The sequence below is a fragment of the Malus domestica genome, chromosome 09, assembly GCF_042453785.1.
Source record: "Malus domestica chromosome 09, GDT2T_hap1".
NCBI classification, from domain to species: Eukaryota; Viridiplantae; Streptophyta; class Magnoliopsida; order Rosales; family Rosaceae; genus Malus; species Malus domestica.
The window spans coordinates 5,138,850-5,157,399 of record NC_091669.1 but is presented as its reverse complement, the minus strand read 5'-3'; the positions used below and the strand labels follow the sequence as shown (position 1 = coordinate 5,157,399).

The following is an 18,550-nucleotide window of genomic DNA, read 5'->3' as shown; positions in this document are numbered from 1 at the left end:
CTTCTATAACAATCCATGACCAGGTGGCCAAGCAAAGTCCAAAAAAAAAAAAAAATCACTATCACTATTCATGTACAACAAAGGCAATAATTGTAAATTTAAAGCTTAGATGATAAAATTTCCTTTCTTCTTATCAGGTCACTGTGGAACTTTAAAGCTTATGCCAGCTTATAAAACCAAAGCATAGTTCATTCATTTGTCACATTTGCATTGTAAAAAAACCAGAGAGACAGCAATGAGGCCTTCAGCTGCAAACTCCACCACCGCGGCTACTGGTCACGACGCCATATTCAGAAACTGGAATTCTCCGATGCCATACCTATTTGGAGGCCTAGCACTCATGTTGGGGCTCGTTGCGGCAGCGTTGCTGATTCTTGCTTGCTCCCTTCACAAGAGCTCAAGCAGCAGCAGTAGTGATCAAGATCAGAAACCAACTAGACCAGTGGACATAGAGGCTGGAGATTCTGAATCCAAAATTCTTGTCATAATGGCTGGAGAGAAAACACCAACATACTTGGCAAACCCCATCACATGTTCTACTACTCTCTCTCATGCACCAATCTGATCATCAAAACGTCTGAGTTGAGCTTTGGTTTGGTTTTTCTAGTTTAATTCTAGTTTGTCTCCTCCTCCTACTACTACTACTGCAGGCTTGTCAGATCTTGCGGAAATTTATGTAAATTGAAGAGAGCATTATAATTGTTATACAAACAATTTTCTTCCCTTGATTTCTGTTTTATTATGAGTGTTATGATCATGGTCTCTCCTTTAGTTTTGGGATCAATCTGAAAGTGCGTTCAATTTGTTAGGCTTTAAATTTTAGCACAATTGCATGGCACCTAGGTTTGAAATTAAACTTTTCAGGCTTTTTAGCTAAAAAAATGGTCTCTAAGATTGACATAACTCCTCACTTTGGTTAATCATAATAAAAATCGATCAATATGGTCTCTAATTTTGTCCACTGTAAATCCTTTTGGTCCTTCAGTAAAAAACCGACTCTTAATTTTCTGCTGGGTTTTCTTCTTCTTTTTCATGGTATGGCATATTTGTTGAGCATGGTATATGATGATAATCATGATATGATGATGTTCAGATCTGAAAGGCAAGCAAACTAAAAGTTTGGCATATCTTGGGAAGCAATTAAACTTGAAAGTTCAGTAAAGAAAAGTTCAACCTTCCATACACAGGTGGTGATTTAACCAACTCAAATTACCTCCAAAATTACACCCTTTTAGTAGCTATTCCAACATTCACATTTGCGCAAATGAGAAGAAATTGCACATCAATTAATGTTTACGCTTCTTAATCGTACACGGCGGTGGCCAAACTATAACACTACAACAACAACAACAACAAAGCCTTTTCCCACTAAGTGGGGTCGGCTATATGAATCCTAGAACGTCATTGCGCTCAGTTTTGTGTCATGTCCTCCGTTAGATCCAAGTACTCTAAGTCTTTTCTTAGAGTCTCTTCCAAAGTTTTCCTAGGTCTTCCTCTACCCCTTCGGCCCTGAACCTCTGTCCCGTAGTCACATCTTCGAACCGGAGCGTCAGTCGGCCTTCTTTGCACATGTCCAAATCACCGGAGCTGATTTTCTCTCATCTTTCCTACAATTTCGGCTACTCCTACTTTACCTCGGATATCCTCATTCCCAATCTTATCCTTTCTCGTGTGCCCACACATCCCACACATCCCACGAAGCATCCTCATCTCCGCTACACCCATTTTGTGTACGTGTTGATGCTTCACCGCCCAACATTCTGTGCCATACAACATCGCTGGCCTTATTGCCGTCCTATAAAATTTTCCCTTGAGCTTCAGTGGCCTACGACGGTCACACAACACGCCGGATGCACTGTGGTATCTAAATTTTGATGTATATGTAGATTACTAAAGAAGAGTGTTAAAGTCTGAGGATTATTATGTGATACTAAAACACTATCACGTGATATAACCAATCTATTATGTGCTTTAGTACCACATATTAACGCTTCTTAATTGTACGCTTTATTTTCATTTTTTAGTTTTTTATACTACTTTTGTGAGAGCTGATAAAAATTGTAATATATATATATTATTTTTTTTAGTACATCGATATTTTTACATTAAGAGGGAGTTCAGCTAAGTCACACAATGGACAACTTAATTTGATATCGAATTCGTCATCCATGAGATTCGAACCTAAGACCTCTCATTTCCAAATGAAGTAATACTATCAAACCGTAGTACTTAATGACATAATTTGAATTATATATGATTAGTAACAGAAGTGTGTCAATTAGGTATTATGTGATATTGAAACTACAACTGTGATATAATAAAATGCGTTACGTTCTCAAATACCATATAATTTCGCAGCCCATGGAATTATACCTTCCACCATTTAGACTTCTAATTACAAGCTTTTCACTGTTACAGCTTTGCCAATGAATTCTAACTACCATCACTTTTTTTTTTTTTGAGCAAAACTATCACTTAAGTGATAACTATGAAGATTATGTAATTAATTAAAGCTAATTGCAAGGGTCTTATTTAATTAATTGATCAATAAGCTGACTTAATTGGAAGAAGTGTCCTACTTTGAGACCCTGCCGTCTGCAAGAGTCTTTCACCAAATCCAGCAACAACCGACTACGGTCTTTTAGTAGGCTACTTTTTCACATCATTAAACCAACTAAGTTTGACAGAAACGCAAAAGCCAAAAGGTTACTAATGGATTAGATTAACAGAGACGTGGCTTCTCGGAGTATGTAGGTCTTTTAGTAGGCTCATTTCCCTTTTAGTAGATGAGTTCATTTTTCTACTTGTAAATAAAACATCTTTATTGTAAAAATTTTAAAATTAGAATCGTTTAATGTTTTATTTTTATTTGACAATCATCTCTATAAAAAATCATTCGAATCGGATACTATTTGGACATCTAAATGTATCAAATAAATCAAGGATTCATCATGAATATATGACTTGATACTTACATCATTGGTTTATTTATTTGAAACATTTGGATGAATAAATGATGTCTGTTTTGAATGATTTTTTTGTAGAAGTGATCTTCAAATGAACATTAAAAGAGTGGACAGTTTCGATTATAAAATTTTACAATAAAAATACATTATAAGTAAGTAGAGGAATGAACTCATCCCAATGAAAAATGCAAGCATTATCCTTTGACAAATTAGTCAAAGAGGAATACAATTCCATTTTCTACGTCAACTCTAGTGGGGAGCATAGGAAATGATGAGATCCACTGGGTTTTTATATTTATAGTCACATTTCTATGAAGTTTCTTGTGAAAGTTGATAGAAATTGACCAAATCTCTCTCTCAACCAATGTTCATGGACAAGATCAAAGAAAAACCAATGCTCATGGATATTATAATATCAATTTCTTTTGATAGCGCGACAAAGTGTATGTGTAGTTGGTGTAAGAATATGAGTATGAGTATGAATCTATGAACTGGGTTATAGGATTAGAGATTGAATATGAAGTCTTGTTGAGAATGGATTTGTGAATCCATATTGTAACTGAACTACTATTTAGAAGGAATTGATTTTCTATATAGATTTTAATAGAGAAATCCTTATAGAATTAGGCTAGGATTATGTAGTATATATATGGTGGCCTCTGCTCTCGCAGTGTGTGTGCTCTATTCAAAACTAATATCTATTATTAGTTGAGAACCTTGAACACTGAAGAGAGGAGAAGGTGCACTGCAGAATTCTTGTAGAGATCAGGCATAGCTTCTGGTTCGAGTTCATCTGCAGGTATGGTTCTTCTCTGTGCTTTGATTGATGAATTATGGTTTAGTGTTTTGATTATAGTAATTCGTATTACTTCATCTTGGTTTTATGTTTAATCTAACATGTATTATCAAAGCTTAGATTATAAGTTTATGAGTTATGTGATTAAAACCGATAGGTTCAAAAAGCATAAATAATATTTAAGAAAATATACCTTTGTTGCGGGATTGGGGAGTCGAACACGGGTTCTGGCATAATGGTTTCGCAAATAATGACAAAATTTGTAGAAAATATAGCCGTTGGGTTTTAAAAGCATGTTACCGTTAGTTTTCTGCAAACCCATAGGTAAGGGGTTTCTCTCTGAATTGGGGCTTTTCGATTAAGATTATCACTCATCAAAATATGCTTTTGGGTTATGAATTCATCAACCTTGCGATTGATATGATCGATTTGAATGTTTTTTCCGCTGCGCTGTTTTAAATATGGGATTTGTGTTAGGTATGTTTAATAAAATTGCAAAGCTTTATCCTGTCTGCTTAATGTTTCGATGCATAGATTGGGTCGAAGATTTCTGCTGGGTTTTAGATATCGATAACAAAATCTATATAGATCAAATCTAATTGAAACTATTAATCAGTAATCCCAGACCATAATTGCTTGATCATGCTCGAATCTGCAAATATTTTGCGATCTGCAAATTCTAATGCATCTTTGTGTTTTCTGATTGAACAATGGATGATGGAAACCATGCATGAGACTTCTATGATGTCTGTTGTTGCATATCTTGGTATTGATAAGTCAGTTTTTCTATGTATGCTTATCAACTATACGTTGTTAAGTCTATATGTATGAATTATTGATGCAAGTTATGATGTGCAAACTGCAAAAGGAAATCAGGAACCTAACTGGTTTATGCTTGTGATTTCATCTGCAACATCTGCAATATCTCTCAAGACCTTGTACTTGGCTTATATTCCAATTCTCACTAGAGGGAGTAATTACAAGAAATGGAGGAGAGAAATCGGATTACTGTTGACAATCAATGAGTTTGATATAGCCATTGATACTCCAAGAGCAGAAAAAAAAGAGATTATCAGAAGTGGACAAGGGCAAACAAAGTTGAACTTTCAATTCCTGAAAGTGGGATGACTAATACAGTTCGAGGAGGCATCAAAAGACATGAGTTGGCTGCAGACTACTTGAAGGCAATTGAGAAAAAGTTCAACGAGACATAAAAAGCAAAGATCAGTCAATACATGTCACTTTTGACAACCTATAAGATTGACAATGCTGGTTCAATTAGGGATCACACTATGAAGATGATTAAAGTTAAACTCTATGGATGTCAACATTGGTGAAAAACAATTGGTCTTCATGATTCTGCAAGCTCTCCCAAACAAGTATTCTCAATTGAAGGTGTCCTATAACACACAAGACATGAGTTGGGATGTTGATAAGCTCATTGCATAGTGTGTTCAAGAAGAAACTCGACAAAAACAATAGATGGGCAAAGACATTGAAATGGTTAATTTTATGCAATGAGGGAAATGAAGGAAGTTCAACAATGCTGGAAATAATCCAAGTAAGAACTTTAAGCACCCGAAACCTTCTGATAAGACTGGTGTTTCTGCTAAAATATTTGAAACTTCTAAAGGATCTAACAATCTTAAACCAAAGGTTAAAAATGTTGCTAAACTTAAGTGTTTTTTTTTTTTTTTTTTGCAAAACTCGAAGTCATTTAAGAAACCAATGTGAACTTTTTAAGGACTATTTGAAAGCCAATGGAAAAGATATAGTTAATGTCTGTGTGTAAAATTTGGTTGGAGTTCCAATTGATCCATGGTGGTTTGACACTGGTTGAATAGTGCACACAACTAATTCACTACATGGTTTTGAAAAACAAAAGGATTCAAGTTTTAACTGTTATAATGTTTTTGTGGGGGAAGGAACAAAAGTGGCAGTTAAGGCTATTAGGACAGTCAAGCTAAAATTGTCTTCTGGTTTTGTTCTACAATTGCATGATGTTCTCTATGTGCTAAAGATGAGGAGAAATCTAATTTCAGGCTCTAAACTTGTGAAACATGGCATTTCCTTCTTGGGTGATAATGATTGTTTGAAAGTTTTTCAAAAGGGTTGTCTTGAGTCACTTTTAGGAACTGCCACTTTGGTTGAAAATTTATGGCAATTAGAATGTAGTGTGATTTTGAATGACCATCATGCATTGAACACAAACACTAAGAGAATGCTAAGCACTGATAGTTCTTATATACTTTGGCACAAGAGATTAGGCCACATTTCAAAGAAAGAATTACTAAGCTATTAAAGGAAAATTTGATTCCATCACTTGATTTATCAACTGAAATTGATTGTGTCGATTGTGTCAAAGGAAAACTCACTAATTTTTGAATTCTTGAAGCCAAAAGGAGTAAAAGTTTGCTTGAGATAATTCATACATATGTTTGTGGTCCTTTTCCAACTAAAATAATTTGTGGAAATAATTATTTTGTTAACTTTATTGATGATTTTTCAAGATTAGGTTACATTTTTCTCATAAATGAAAAGTCAACAATCCTCAAATGTTTTACAATCTTTAAGACTGAGGTAGAAAAATAGCTAAATAAGATCATTAAGATTGTTAGATCATATAGGGGTAGAGAGTATTTTGGTAGGTACACAGAGTCTGGCCAACAAAATGGACATTTTGCCCTATATCTTGAAGAACAAGGCATCGTGGCTCAGTATACAACACATGGCCCACCACAGCAGAATGGTGTATCAGAACAACTCTAATAGGCATGGTGAGAAGCTTGATGTCAAGGTGAAGACTACCTGGATTCCTTTGGGGTGAAGCTCTTAAGACTGCAAATTACATACTCAACAGAGTTCCTAGTAAATCAGCTTTAACTACTTCTTTTGAAATCTGGTATGGAAGAAAGCCAAGTTTTAGGCATTTTCATATTTGGGGATGTAAGGCAGAGGCTAGGTTTTATAATCCAGAGGAAAGAAAGTTGGACCCGAGGACTGAATCATGTTATTTCATAGGCTATTCTGAGAAATCAAAAGGCTTTAAGTTCTATTGTGCACAAGCACACACCATAATTAAAGAGGCTGACAATGCAAGGTTTTTTTTAGGATCAAGATGTTTCACACTTCACAATTGAGAGTTTCATTGAAGAAATTGAACAACATCAATCTGAAGAACCTTCAATAGAATATTGTCCAGTTTTGGTGTTACCTCAGTCCAAGGATCAAATCACGAATCATGAATGTTCTGAAGAGCTTGATCAATTAGAAAAGCATCAAGAGACCACTGAAATGGAATTTATTGATATGGAAATTGAACCAAGTCAACTTGTCACAGATCAAACTGAAATTGTGCAAATTCGACCTAAGACTAAGAAATCTACAAGGGTAAGAAAACCTGCAATTTCGAAGGATTTTCTTTGTTATCTTTAAGAAAATGGTTATAACATTAGAGATATTGATGATCTAGTGACTTATGCACAAGCTATGAAAGGTCCACAGTCAACCTTATGGCGAACTGCAATAAAGGAGGAGCTGGAATCAATGTACAAAAATCAAGTTTGGTTGTTCGTCGAACCAAGGTCTGATATAAAACCTATAGGGTGCAAATGGGTATATAAGACTAAGAAGGATGCACATGGATAAATTGAAAGGTATAAAGCTCAACTATTTACCAAAGGGTTCACTTATAGAGGAGGAATTGACTATAATGATACCTTCTCACTCGTGTCTTCCAAACATTCAATGAGACCTATTATGGCAATAACTGCACACTTTGATCTAGAGTTGCATCAAATGGATGTTAAAACAGCTTTCCTCAATGGTGATCTTTAAGAAGACATTTACATGGTCCAACCCCCTGGATTTATTGAAAGGAGGAAGGAGAATATGGTTTGCAAATTGAAAAAGTCAATCTATGGTCTCAAGCAAGCTTCCAGACAATGGTACTTAAAGTTTGATCAAGTGGTCATATCTAATGGTTTTGTTGAGAACAAACTCGATGATTGCATCTATCTCAGGTTTAAAGGGGGCATAGTTTATAGTCCTAGTCATGTATGTTGATGATATATTACTTGCTAGTTTATGTATTTAGTTGTTAAAAGAGACAGAGGCATTGCTTAGTGCAAATTTCGAAATGAAGGACCTTGGTGAGGCACATTTTGTTCTGAGGATGAAGATTGCCAAAGACAAGAAAAGAAAGCTGTTGGGACTTTCTTAGAAAGGTTATATTGAAAGAATCTTGACCAGGTTCAACACGGAAAACTACAATGGCTGCCATGTACCAGTAAACAAAGGGGATTGGTTGTCAAAGGAATAATGCCCTAGAATCGATGTTGAAGTCAAGAAGATGTCTGACAAGCCATATGCTTGACTAGTTGGAAGCTTGATGTATGCAAATGTTTGTACAATGCCTGACATTGCATATATTGATGCACAAAACCAGAGGTCTTGGAACAACGTAAATCCGACCGTGAATCTGCATGAAAGTAAATAACACAAGATGTATCGTGGTTCACCCCAAGGTTTGGGCTACATCCACACTGATTGTATTTCTCTGAGAGTCTTTGTGAGGGAGATAGTGTGAGAGCTTTGCTTTAGATAGGAGAGGCTTAGGGTTTGTGAGGGTGATGATGCCTTTTTTTATCATAAGGGCTCATCCCCTAATTACATATTTTCCCATTCCTTTATTACATAATTACATTTAAGTCCCCCGAGTATTTATACGAGGTTTAAATACGAGGCCCTAAATATGGTATAAACAGTAGTCCCCCAAGTCTTCAGTCAAGAGAGTTTTTTGGCTGGAGACTTGAAATACAGTCCATGTGTGGGCCGAAGTAACTAGATGCTGTCTTGAACTGATGCTCGATATGAGGCAGTGCTTAATCTAAAATGACGTTCAACTTGAAGTAGCACACACTGCGAGGCTGCTCGGCTCGTGGCTTATGTTGCCTTGGTTGGCTCGGCTTGCGGCGTTTGAAGGTGAGAGAGTCCCTTTTATAGAATAAGGGCTCGCTCCTTAATACATGAATGATGGGCTAGAGTTGATGCTCTCTAATGATGGTGAGGGAGTCCCTTTTATAGAATAAGGGCTCGTTTCTCAATACATAAATGATGGACTAGAGTTGATGCTCACGGCGAGGCGGTTGCTCAGTAGGCGGCGATGCTCTCTAATGGTGATGAAAGAGTCCCTTTTATAGAATAAGGGCTCGCTTCTCAATACATAAGTAATGAGCTAAGTCCCCCAAGTATTTTTCATGAGGCCCAGTTGAGGCCTAATATATGGTACATAATGTAGTCCTCCAAATCTTCGGTCAATAGAGTCTGTTGGCTGGAGACTTCAAATTGAATCCATGTATGGGCAGAAGTGGTGGTTGTTCAGAGGCGGTATTTGTATACCCTGCACTGAAGCTTTGTGGGTGAAGCTTTGCAAGTGAAGCTTTGAAGCTAGAGCTCTGTAAATGAAGTTTTCGAAGTTGGAGCTTTTGTAAACGAAGCTTTTGAAGCTAGAGCTCTATAAATGAAGCTTTTGAAGCTAGAGCTTTTGTAAATGAAGCTTTTGAAGCTACAACTTTTGTAAATGAAGCTTTTGAAGCTAAAGCTCTGTAAATGAAGCTTTTGAAGCTGTTTGACATGAGTAATGCTCATGGATGTTTATGTTGATTAACATGAGTGATGCTCATGGATGTTGTCATGAGTGATGCTTATGAATGTTAACATGAGTGATGCTCATGAATGTTGACATGAATGATGGTCATGAATGTTTATATATGATTGTCATGAGTGATGCTCATGAATATTTATGTATGAATGACATAAGTAATGCTCATGTATAATTTGGAGTACTGGGCGTACTTTTGATCACCTGGTTGGTGGCATGAAGGAGAGTACGGGTTGTACATTTCGTCACCTGGTTGGTGGTAATAGCGGCAGGTTGCCGAATAATTGTGGAGTACTGGGCGTACTTTTGGTCACTTGGTTGGTGATAATAAAGGGTCTGGCTCTTTTGGGCATATGGGCCTTCGCCCTCCATATGACATTGCAGCCCATTATTTTGGGCTTTGCCTTTTTTTTTCATTTTTTTATTTTATGATTACCCTCTAATGGGGTTTATACATATTACCCTCTGATGGGGTTTATACAGTAAGATTAACTTGTCCTTATTGTTGAGATCTGAAATAGGAAGAGGAGCCGGAAGCGCCTTGAAGCCATTGGTCAGAGGTTCTGGTTGCCGCCGCCACGTTCGCTTTGAGAGCCCTCCTTTGCGCAATCAAACCCCGCAATAATCTCATCCCTGATCCTCTCATTCTCCAGCTGGAGCTCGATCATCTCGTCGTGGACGGACCTCGGGTTATGGAGCGGGTCCAGGTTCAATCCCATATCCGGAGATGCATCGGCTTAGCTCGATAGGGAGAGAGAACGAGATCCAAGAAGCAAGCAGCATTTTTTAAATCATGGAGCTTCAAGACCTAGAGGTGGTGACTCAGTTGCAATGAAAACTGAATAGATAAGGTTGTCATTTTCTTATCCAGATGGGTTATATGGATCCTAGGAAGCCAAAAAGCAGCTCTCAGAACGATGGAAGATGACTAATAAGCTGGAAGAAGTAAGAATGGCTTGTAAAGGCGCTACCCTTGGGAATTCATTTGCCATGTCTGAAAGACCTAGACCTCAGTAGGTGGCTTGGAGGATATAGGCGACCTGGTTAGAGTCAGAGTACTTGGGGAGAGCGAACCCGTCCTTGTCCAGAACGAGCTTAGCGGCGCCGATGTTACCTTCATAGAGCATGGGAAGCTCTGACGGGGACCAGGCAAAGTAGGACCCGCCATCGCCGCTGTACACCTTCTTGGCCAACTTGGGTGAAAAATCAAGCTTCATTCTTTGTGATTTTTTTTCACGAACCTAGAAAAACCCAAAACCCAAAATCGAGAGCGAAATGATTGATTGATAGGATGCGATCGAGGAGTGAGGAAGGCGTATGTTGGGGAGTGTATATATAGAGGAGTTGAGCGGGTTTGGAGGTCCGACATCCTGTTGGAGAGAGATTAGAGAGGGATGAGGAATGAGGTAGAATCTGATGAGGAAATGAAGAGATAGAGGACGAAGGGAGGGCGAGAGAATGAACTTGGTGTCTCTGTGTGGGTTTTTTTTGTGATTTTGCAGATTTACGGTGGAGGTGAAAAAATGAAAGAGAACCGACACAACTTTTCTTATCGATTCCCACAGACGGCGCCAAATGTTGATGCACAAAACCGGATGTCTTGGAACAACGTAAATCTGACCGTGAATCTGCATGAAAGTAAATAACACAAGATGTATCGTGGTTCACCCCAAGGTTTGGGCTACGTCCACACTGATTGTATTTCTCTGAGAGTATTTGTGAGGGAGAGAGTGTGAGAGCTTTGCTCTAGATAGGAAAGGCTTAGGGTTTGTGAGGGTGAGGAGGCCCTTTTATAGAATAAGGGCTCCTCCCCTAATTACATATTTGCCCTTTCCTTTATTACATAATTACATTTAAGTCTCCCGAGTATTTATACAAGGTCTAAATACGAGGCCCTAAATATGGTATAAACAACATACATAGTAGGAATTTTATGTAGATTTCAATCTAATCCAGGGGAAGCTCATTTGAGTGCTACTAAGAAAGTTCTAAGGTATCTGCAACAAACCAATGGCTACATGCTTATGTATGGCAGAGAAGAAGAACTTGAATTGAAAGGGTACACCGATTCAGACTTGGCATGTGATTTAGATGACAAAAAATCAACTGGTGGATATATTTTTCTGTTTGGTGAAGGTGTAGTGTCTTGGAAGAGTGCCAAGCAAACTGTCATTGCAACTTCCACTATGGAGGCAGAATTCATGGCATGCTTTGAAGGAATGAAGCAGGGAGTTTGGTTAAAAAAATTTGTGGTAGAATTAAAGATTGTGAGATCAATTCAAAAGCCTTTGATTATTTATTGTGACAACAGCTCTGCAGTTTTCTTTGCAAAGAACAACAAGAGGACTTCTGCTTCAAGGTTGATGGATGTTAAGTTTCTCAAGGTAAGGGAAAATGTCAAGCAAGGAACCATTGATGTGCAGCATATCAATACAAGTTTAATGGTTGTTGATCCTTTGACCAAAGCTTACATGTTGGGATATTTAAGATACAAGTCTCTAGAATGGGTGTGCTCAAGTCTTTTGATCAGTGGGAGTAATGTTTGTTCATTAGAGACAGTTGCAATAATAAAGATGAGGAGTGTTGCTATTGTGAAGTTAGAAGAGCTGGTGTAGTAGTGAAGTTCTTCTCTGAAGTTAAGTTTTCTGGTTTAGCTAGTTTCATTGACAGCTAGTATAATTATGAGCTAGTTTTATTATATTCAGAGATTCGGTTTTGTAATTGATTGATTTGATATATATATTTGTGATTGTGAATTCAGTTTGATGCTTTGGGAATCTTTGTGTTTTGACTTAAGCATTGTTTGAATTCGTATGAATTACAATAAGACAGTTTTGATGTCTGTGACGAACTTGATTGTTTGAATTAAGTTGAGAAATAGTGGGAGTGGATATTTAGATCCACTAATATTAGTTTGATCATAATGTTATGAAGTGTAGATTGAACATAAGTAATATGTAAGCATCAGTTACATGTTGGTTGTGATTGTAAGCTTTTAGATTCTGTGTTTTGAAATGCACAAATAGATTGTTTATGATGTTGCCCAAAAGGCTTAGTGATCACCCTATTATAATCTTAGCCGAACTAGTTTTCTTGGTTCATACTTGCTCAAGTGGGAGAATGTAAGAATATGAGCATGAGTATGTGAACTTGGTTATAGGATTAGAGATTGAATAGGAAGTCTTGTTGAGAATGGATTTGTGAATCCATATTGTAACTGAACTACTATTTAGAAGGAATTGGTTTTCTATATGGATTTTAATAGGGAAATCCTTATAGAATTAGGCTAGGATTATGTAGCATATATATGGTGGCCTCTGCTCTCGCAGTATGTGTGCTCTATTCAAACTAAGACCTATTATTAGTTGAGAACCTTGAACATTGAAAAAAGGAGAAGGTGCACTACAGAATTCTTGCAGAGATCAGGCATGGCTTCTAGTTCAAGTTCATCTGCAGGTATGGTTCTTCTCTGTGCTTTGATTGATGAATTGTGATTTAATGTTTTTAATTGTAGTAATTCGTATTACTTGATCTTGGTTTCATGTTTAATCTAACAGTTGGTTTTTGGGGGGGTGGGGGGGGGGGGGTTTAAGGTTATTCCAATAATAAGGAGGGATAAAGTAATGGATAGGCATATCACGTATGCCATTTGAATCAGTTCAGAATAATTCCATATTATTATTTGGCATTTTAGTTAAAATGATCATTGAGATTGACACAACTCCTCACTTTGGTCTATGAGATTTAGAATCGATAAAAGTGGTCTCTAAATTTGTTTACCATCAATCATTTTGGTCATTCTGTAAAAAAATTTGTTAAATAAGGATCAAAATGACTAAAATACCCTCAATTTAATAAACTACGGGCCAAAATGATTTGACAAAAATTGGGCAATTTTGTCAATTTGGTCTTATTTAACGGAGCTTTCACGGAACGACTAAAATGATTGACGTCAGACAAACTCATGAACCACTTCTGTCGATTTTAAATATCAGGAACTATTTAGCTAAAAAGCCTTATTAATTTGCCCCAAAATTTTATTCCTAGATGGGATTAGAAAGAGGTTGATTTTCAAGCACCCTTATAGCCTCTCTCAGACCCCTCAAATAATCATAGTTAAATAGGAATATGTAAAAAACAAAATAGGGTGTGTGCTTATTATCTTTCATTTATCCAGAAAATTTGGGCGCAGGAATAGATATGATGACTGAAAATTCACTAACGTTAGTTATTGGAGAAACACCTAATCATAGAATAAGTTACCATATTTTCTCTATAGCTCAATCCCTTGGCGTACGGTTAGACCCAAGAGTCTTCCACCACCGGTTGCCCTAGTAAATTACTTATTTTATACTATATTAGTCTCGTATTAGAGCATTAGTTTATAATTTATTCAACTAATAAAGTTGAGCTTGTGGAGGTTTGGCAGAACACATGGATCATGGTGTTTTTATCCTAAGAGAAGTGGCGTCTGGGAACTGTGTTTTAGTTACTGTTACTAATGGACGAAGTAGAAATTTATACCCATAGAATATTAACAGTAAATGGAGAAAAAGGTGGTGGTTTTCTTTCTTAGTAGAATTATCTTGGATATGGCTAATTAGTCTAAAGGGAAGTGCATTTCCACATCAACATTTCTATAGTGGAAAACATCGGGCATGCGAAATGCTAATTTCCCACTAGGTTTTGTATTTTATTTATATTTTTCACTATTAAAAAAAAAATTTCTCATGCAGATCTACAAGTTAATTAATCAGCTTTATTTTCCTTGCTATATCGTATGATAACGGACATGCGTATGTGAACGATTTTATTATATTTGTTCGTTACGTTAAACATATCATAAATCTTATTAACTATGCAAATCAGCAATTTTTTTTTTAATATTAGATTAAAACTTCAACGTTGAATCTAGCTTACTTCTACTTATTATCTCACTCATCCTCACCACTAGACTAACTCGATCCAATGGCTTAGCTAAGAATCGATGTTGATCTTTCTTTCAGTCTTCCTCTTGGCGTAGAAAATATGTTAAAAGAAATTATTAGCTACTAAGCCGTGTTTGATTAGGCGTCTGCCATTATCATAAGGACGATCATAACCTGGACCAGGAAAAGGAAAATGTTTTATGCTGTAGGGTTTATGTGTCTGTGCATGAATATATGCGACGGCTCGAACACGCAGGTTTACAATACCATACATGTGGATGATATGAATCAAACGGAAAATTGGAAGCTAATAGTCATGTGGAAACAAATTTGTTGGGTTGGGAGAGGTTGAAAAGTTTTCAAAAAGTTGGTTCTCCATTTCAACATTTCTTTAAAATTGTGGGGCAATATGTTAACATGAATATTTCTTCATAAATTAGTTAATTACAAATAAGGACCCAGCTATGACAACTTTTAGATCGCACTCAGAAATTAAGGGGAAGATGTAAACATCTATAGCTGGCATGTCTATCCATACCTCATAATATTTGATGGGTTTTTGACATTACACGCCAACAACTTGATTGAAGCTGCTAACCACATGTAATAAGCTAATCCACACAATTTTGTTCATATATATAATTATTATCTTAAAAGTTATACGCAATGGCATGCTGCAAGAAATTTAAGGAAGTTTCACCATCACTCTCATAACTTTTTTTCAACCATTATTGTTTACGAAATTTGAATTGATAACCTTTTTCTACAAAGTAGAGACTAAATATGATCAGACAACAATCTTTAGGATAATATCCAATTTCTGGGCGTGAGCGGCATGAGGATCTCATTTGACAAACAAAAAGAATGATTAAATTGATATTGTAGTGTCGGCATATGCTGAGGTAGAATGTGGAGTTAAGGGTCTAATTTTCTTTTTCTTGCTCATTTGGCACATCCTTAAGAGTGTTGGGAAGGATCGAGAGTGAAATATTATGGTGGGCTAGCTACTTCTATTCCAAATAATGGAGGGATCACTAATCATCTTTTACTTCAAATTTTTAAGGAGTTTTCTTTACAATATGCTAGGCTTTCAACCAGTCAACGAAAAAAGAGTATCACACATCAAACTATTATACAACAATAATTGCCCCTAGTAAAGTGATTAATGACTACATCAAAAGTTCCTCAAATCAACCACTACATTAGTAAGTTTCTCGAACTAAGTTACCCCTCGAGCTAAAGATAAGTCATACCGTTGGAGTTGATGCACCACTTACTCATATCTCACTTATTTAATTAAGAAAGACCAATATTGTCATTTCAATCTTTAACCTACGCCTTAAGTTATTACTAAATTCTTCTTTAGAAATTGAACCAATAAGGTACTAAATGACATATAGCTTTCATACAGAGATTTTAGCACTTTTCAAGATAGATTGAGATGGCTAGCTAAGAGCTTGTACGTGGATCACCAAGGACCACATAAAACAAAAACTTTCATGCAGTTGCCATCTGATTTACTAAAGCTAATGGAAATAAAGACTTTAATACAATAAATTGGAAAGTTAAAGAGAATATATGATATTTGCAGGCGGAAAAAGATTGTATATAATACTATATATGTATTAATTTTTAGGGCCACTTATGTTCCCTTCTCTTTTTCCATGGATACTGACGAGGAAAAGAAAACGAAAAGCTTCAAGGACAAAAATCTTGTATGTCTTCTACCATGAGCAGGGGAGAATCGATCCCATGCATCATTCATTCTTCGATGTCCAGTTCTATTAATTAATGTTGCGTTTCAGGAGGGAGAAGACGATAAAAAATGAAGGACAATACTTGCATTCAATCATGGGTGCATATCTTGTCCACCCACTTACAATTAATATATTGTTTTTCAATTGTACAAGTTCTATAATTGGATGAAGTTGTTTATTTTCTTAATCATTATTAAATTATCATATATGATAAAAATCAAACAAATTTGAGATAGATTAGTTATCTACAGTCGCATAAATGAACATTTTATCATGAGTTGTTATCGATTTGTTCGATACTTATAATTAAATGTCTAAATAATTACAAGTTAATTAATTTTTTCTAGAGATAACAATTAAGAAAATAAACAGTTGTGATTAAAAAAATTATGAGAAGACTAAGTTAATTATAATTATTGCTCAAGGTGGTGCACCCATGGAGTGTATATAACATTTCAAAAACCGAAACCATAGCACTTTATTCTGCACATTAGGTGCAGGAAGTTTGGACAACCACATCCCCAAATTATTTTGAGTTAAATCCTCGGAAGTTCTTTGGATGTGTCCTATTGCTAATTGTACAGTTAAAGAGAAAAGAATCTAGCAAGCGTCAACGTACGTGCTACGTACTTAATGGTTAATGCTATGCATGTATCTGGAAGAGATCATACAAGTCTTAAGAATTCCACAATATGTTCTCATTTTCCCACTAATTATTTATATCATTTCGTGTAGACATGTATAAACTACTACAGTTGGGGGCTTCTCTTATCCTTAGGTCCTCTCAAGATGACAATGGAATTAGGACATAAACCATATCCAAAATAATAGTATTTGTGTTCCTCATACGGTGTGCACATATCTCACCTTCTATGAATCAGAATAATGTATATTCATCGTATAAATTTCATAATCTAAACCATCCAGTTTCTTAGTCTTCATTTAAAAATCATCCCTATGAAAAAATTATTCGAATCAAAGATCGTTTAGTTATCCAAATGTATAAAATAAAAGGACACTTTGGATGCGGTCCCTAGCTATCAATATTATTTGATTGAAACCTTGTTAGTTTTTAGTTTTTGATTGAGGCCCCTAACATTAATGTAATAATATAAGTTACTGTATTTTTTAAATTAAAAATTAAAAATTAAAAATTGTAATTGTTTATATTAATGAGATTTTAAATAAAATCCATAATTTACGGGATTAAAAATAATAAAATATAAATTATACTCTCTATTGTATATGTGTGTGTGTATACACATATATGTATGGGTACATTAACCAAAATTAACAAAAAAAGTTATTGTACCAAAACATGGATACATTCTCAAATCAACGAAAAAGAATGTACCCATATAAGTTTAAACATGGATTAAAAAATTTGAATGGATTTTATATTAAAAAAGGGTACATTTTACATATAACAAATTGATATATTTGAGAATGGGTACATTTAAGATTAAAAAAATTGAAAAATTATATGAATGGGTACATTTAAGATTAAAAAATTGAGAATCTTTTTATATATATAAAAAACTAATAGGTACAAACTTAATTTAATTTAATTTTTTATTATTTTGGAAATGTTTGAATTGAAAATTAATTAGAAGTTTAATAGAGGTGTGAGTATTAAACCCTAAATTAATTACTAATTTTTATATTAAAAAATTATATAATAAACATGTAAATTCATTATCACATTAATGCTAGGGACTTGAATCAAAATTTGAGAACTAATAAGGTCTTAGTCAATGAACAGTAAGAACTAGGGACTAGATACTAATTTTTCCTAAAATAAATGGGCACTTCATCGTGAATATGTTACTTGGTACTCATATTGTCGATTTGTTTCATGCATTTAGATAACTAAACGATCTTCAATTCGAATGATTTTTTTATAGAGATTTTCAAATGGAGATTAAAAAAATAATTGATTCCGATTATGAAATTTATATAGTGAATATAGGTTATTCAAAAGAAGTGAAATGTATATTCTCTCATGGGAAATGCAAGTATTGATGTTGCTAGCTAGCTACACAAGCAACCCACACATCTACACTAGAACTAGCTAGGAGAAAAGTTTCTAGGTTTTCAAAACACCAGCTTAGAATTGGCAGTTAATTATTAAATTTTCAGCTAATTCTGATATTTAACAAGTAAATGAAAAAAATGAGTATAAATTTATAGATTTGCAGGTAAATATGAAGAGCTCCTCCAGCAACAGTCGAACATATCATTTAAGATTTCTCGAGTGGTTAAAATTTTAAAAGTTACAAGAAAAAAGACTATAAGCCTCTAACGTGTCTGAAATGTAACTACTTTCTAAATTTCCCTCAAAATATATTACATATTGGCAAAACTGATCAGCAAACTCCATTTTCTTATGTTTGTGTATCATTTCTGGTACTGCGGAAGTTTCCTGATAATTACGAATGACT

The 18,550-nt window shown here is 35.3% G+C and overlaps 1 protein-coding gene across 1 annotated transcript; it reads left to right on the top strand.

Moving 5' to 3' along the window:
* The first annotated feature begins 235 nt into the window (after window positions 1–235).
* On the top strand, window positions 236–565 carry LOC103411234 (protein GLUTAMINE DUMPER 1-like). The gene has a single exon (XM_008349882.4). It carries the CDS (start codon window positions 236–238, stop codon window positions 563–565), a length of 330 nt encoding a protein of 109 aa, XP_008348104.2.
* The last annotated feature ends 17,985 nt before the right edge of the window (window positions 566–18,550 follow it).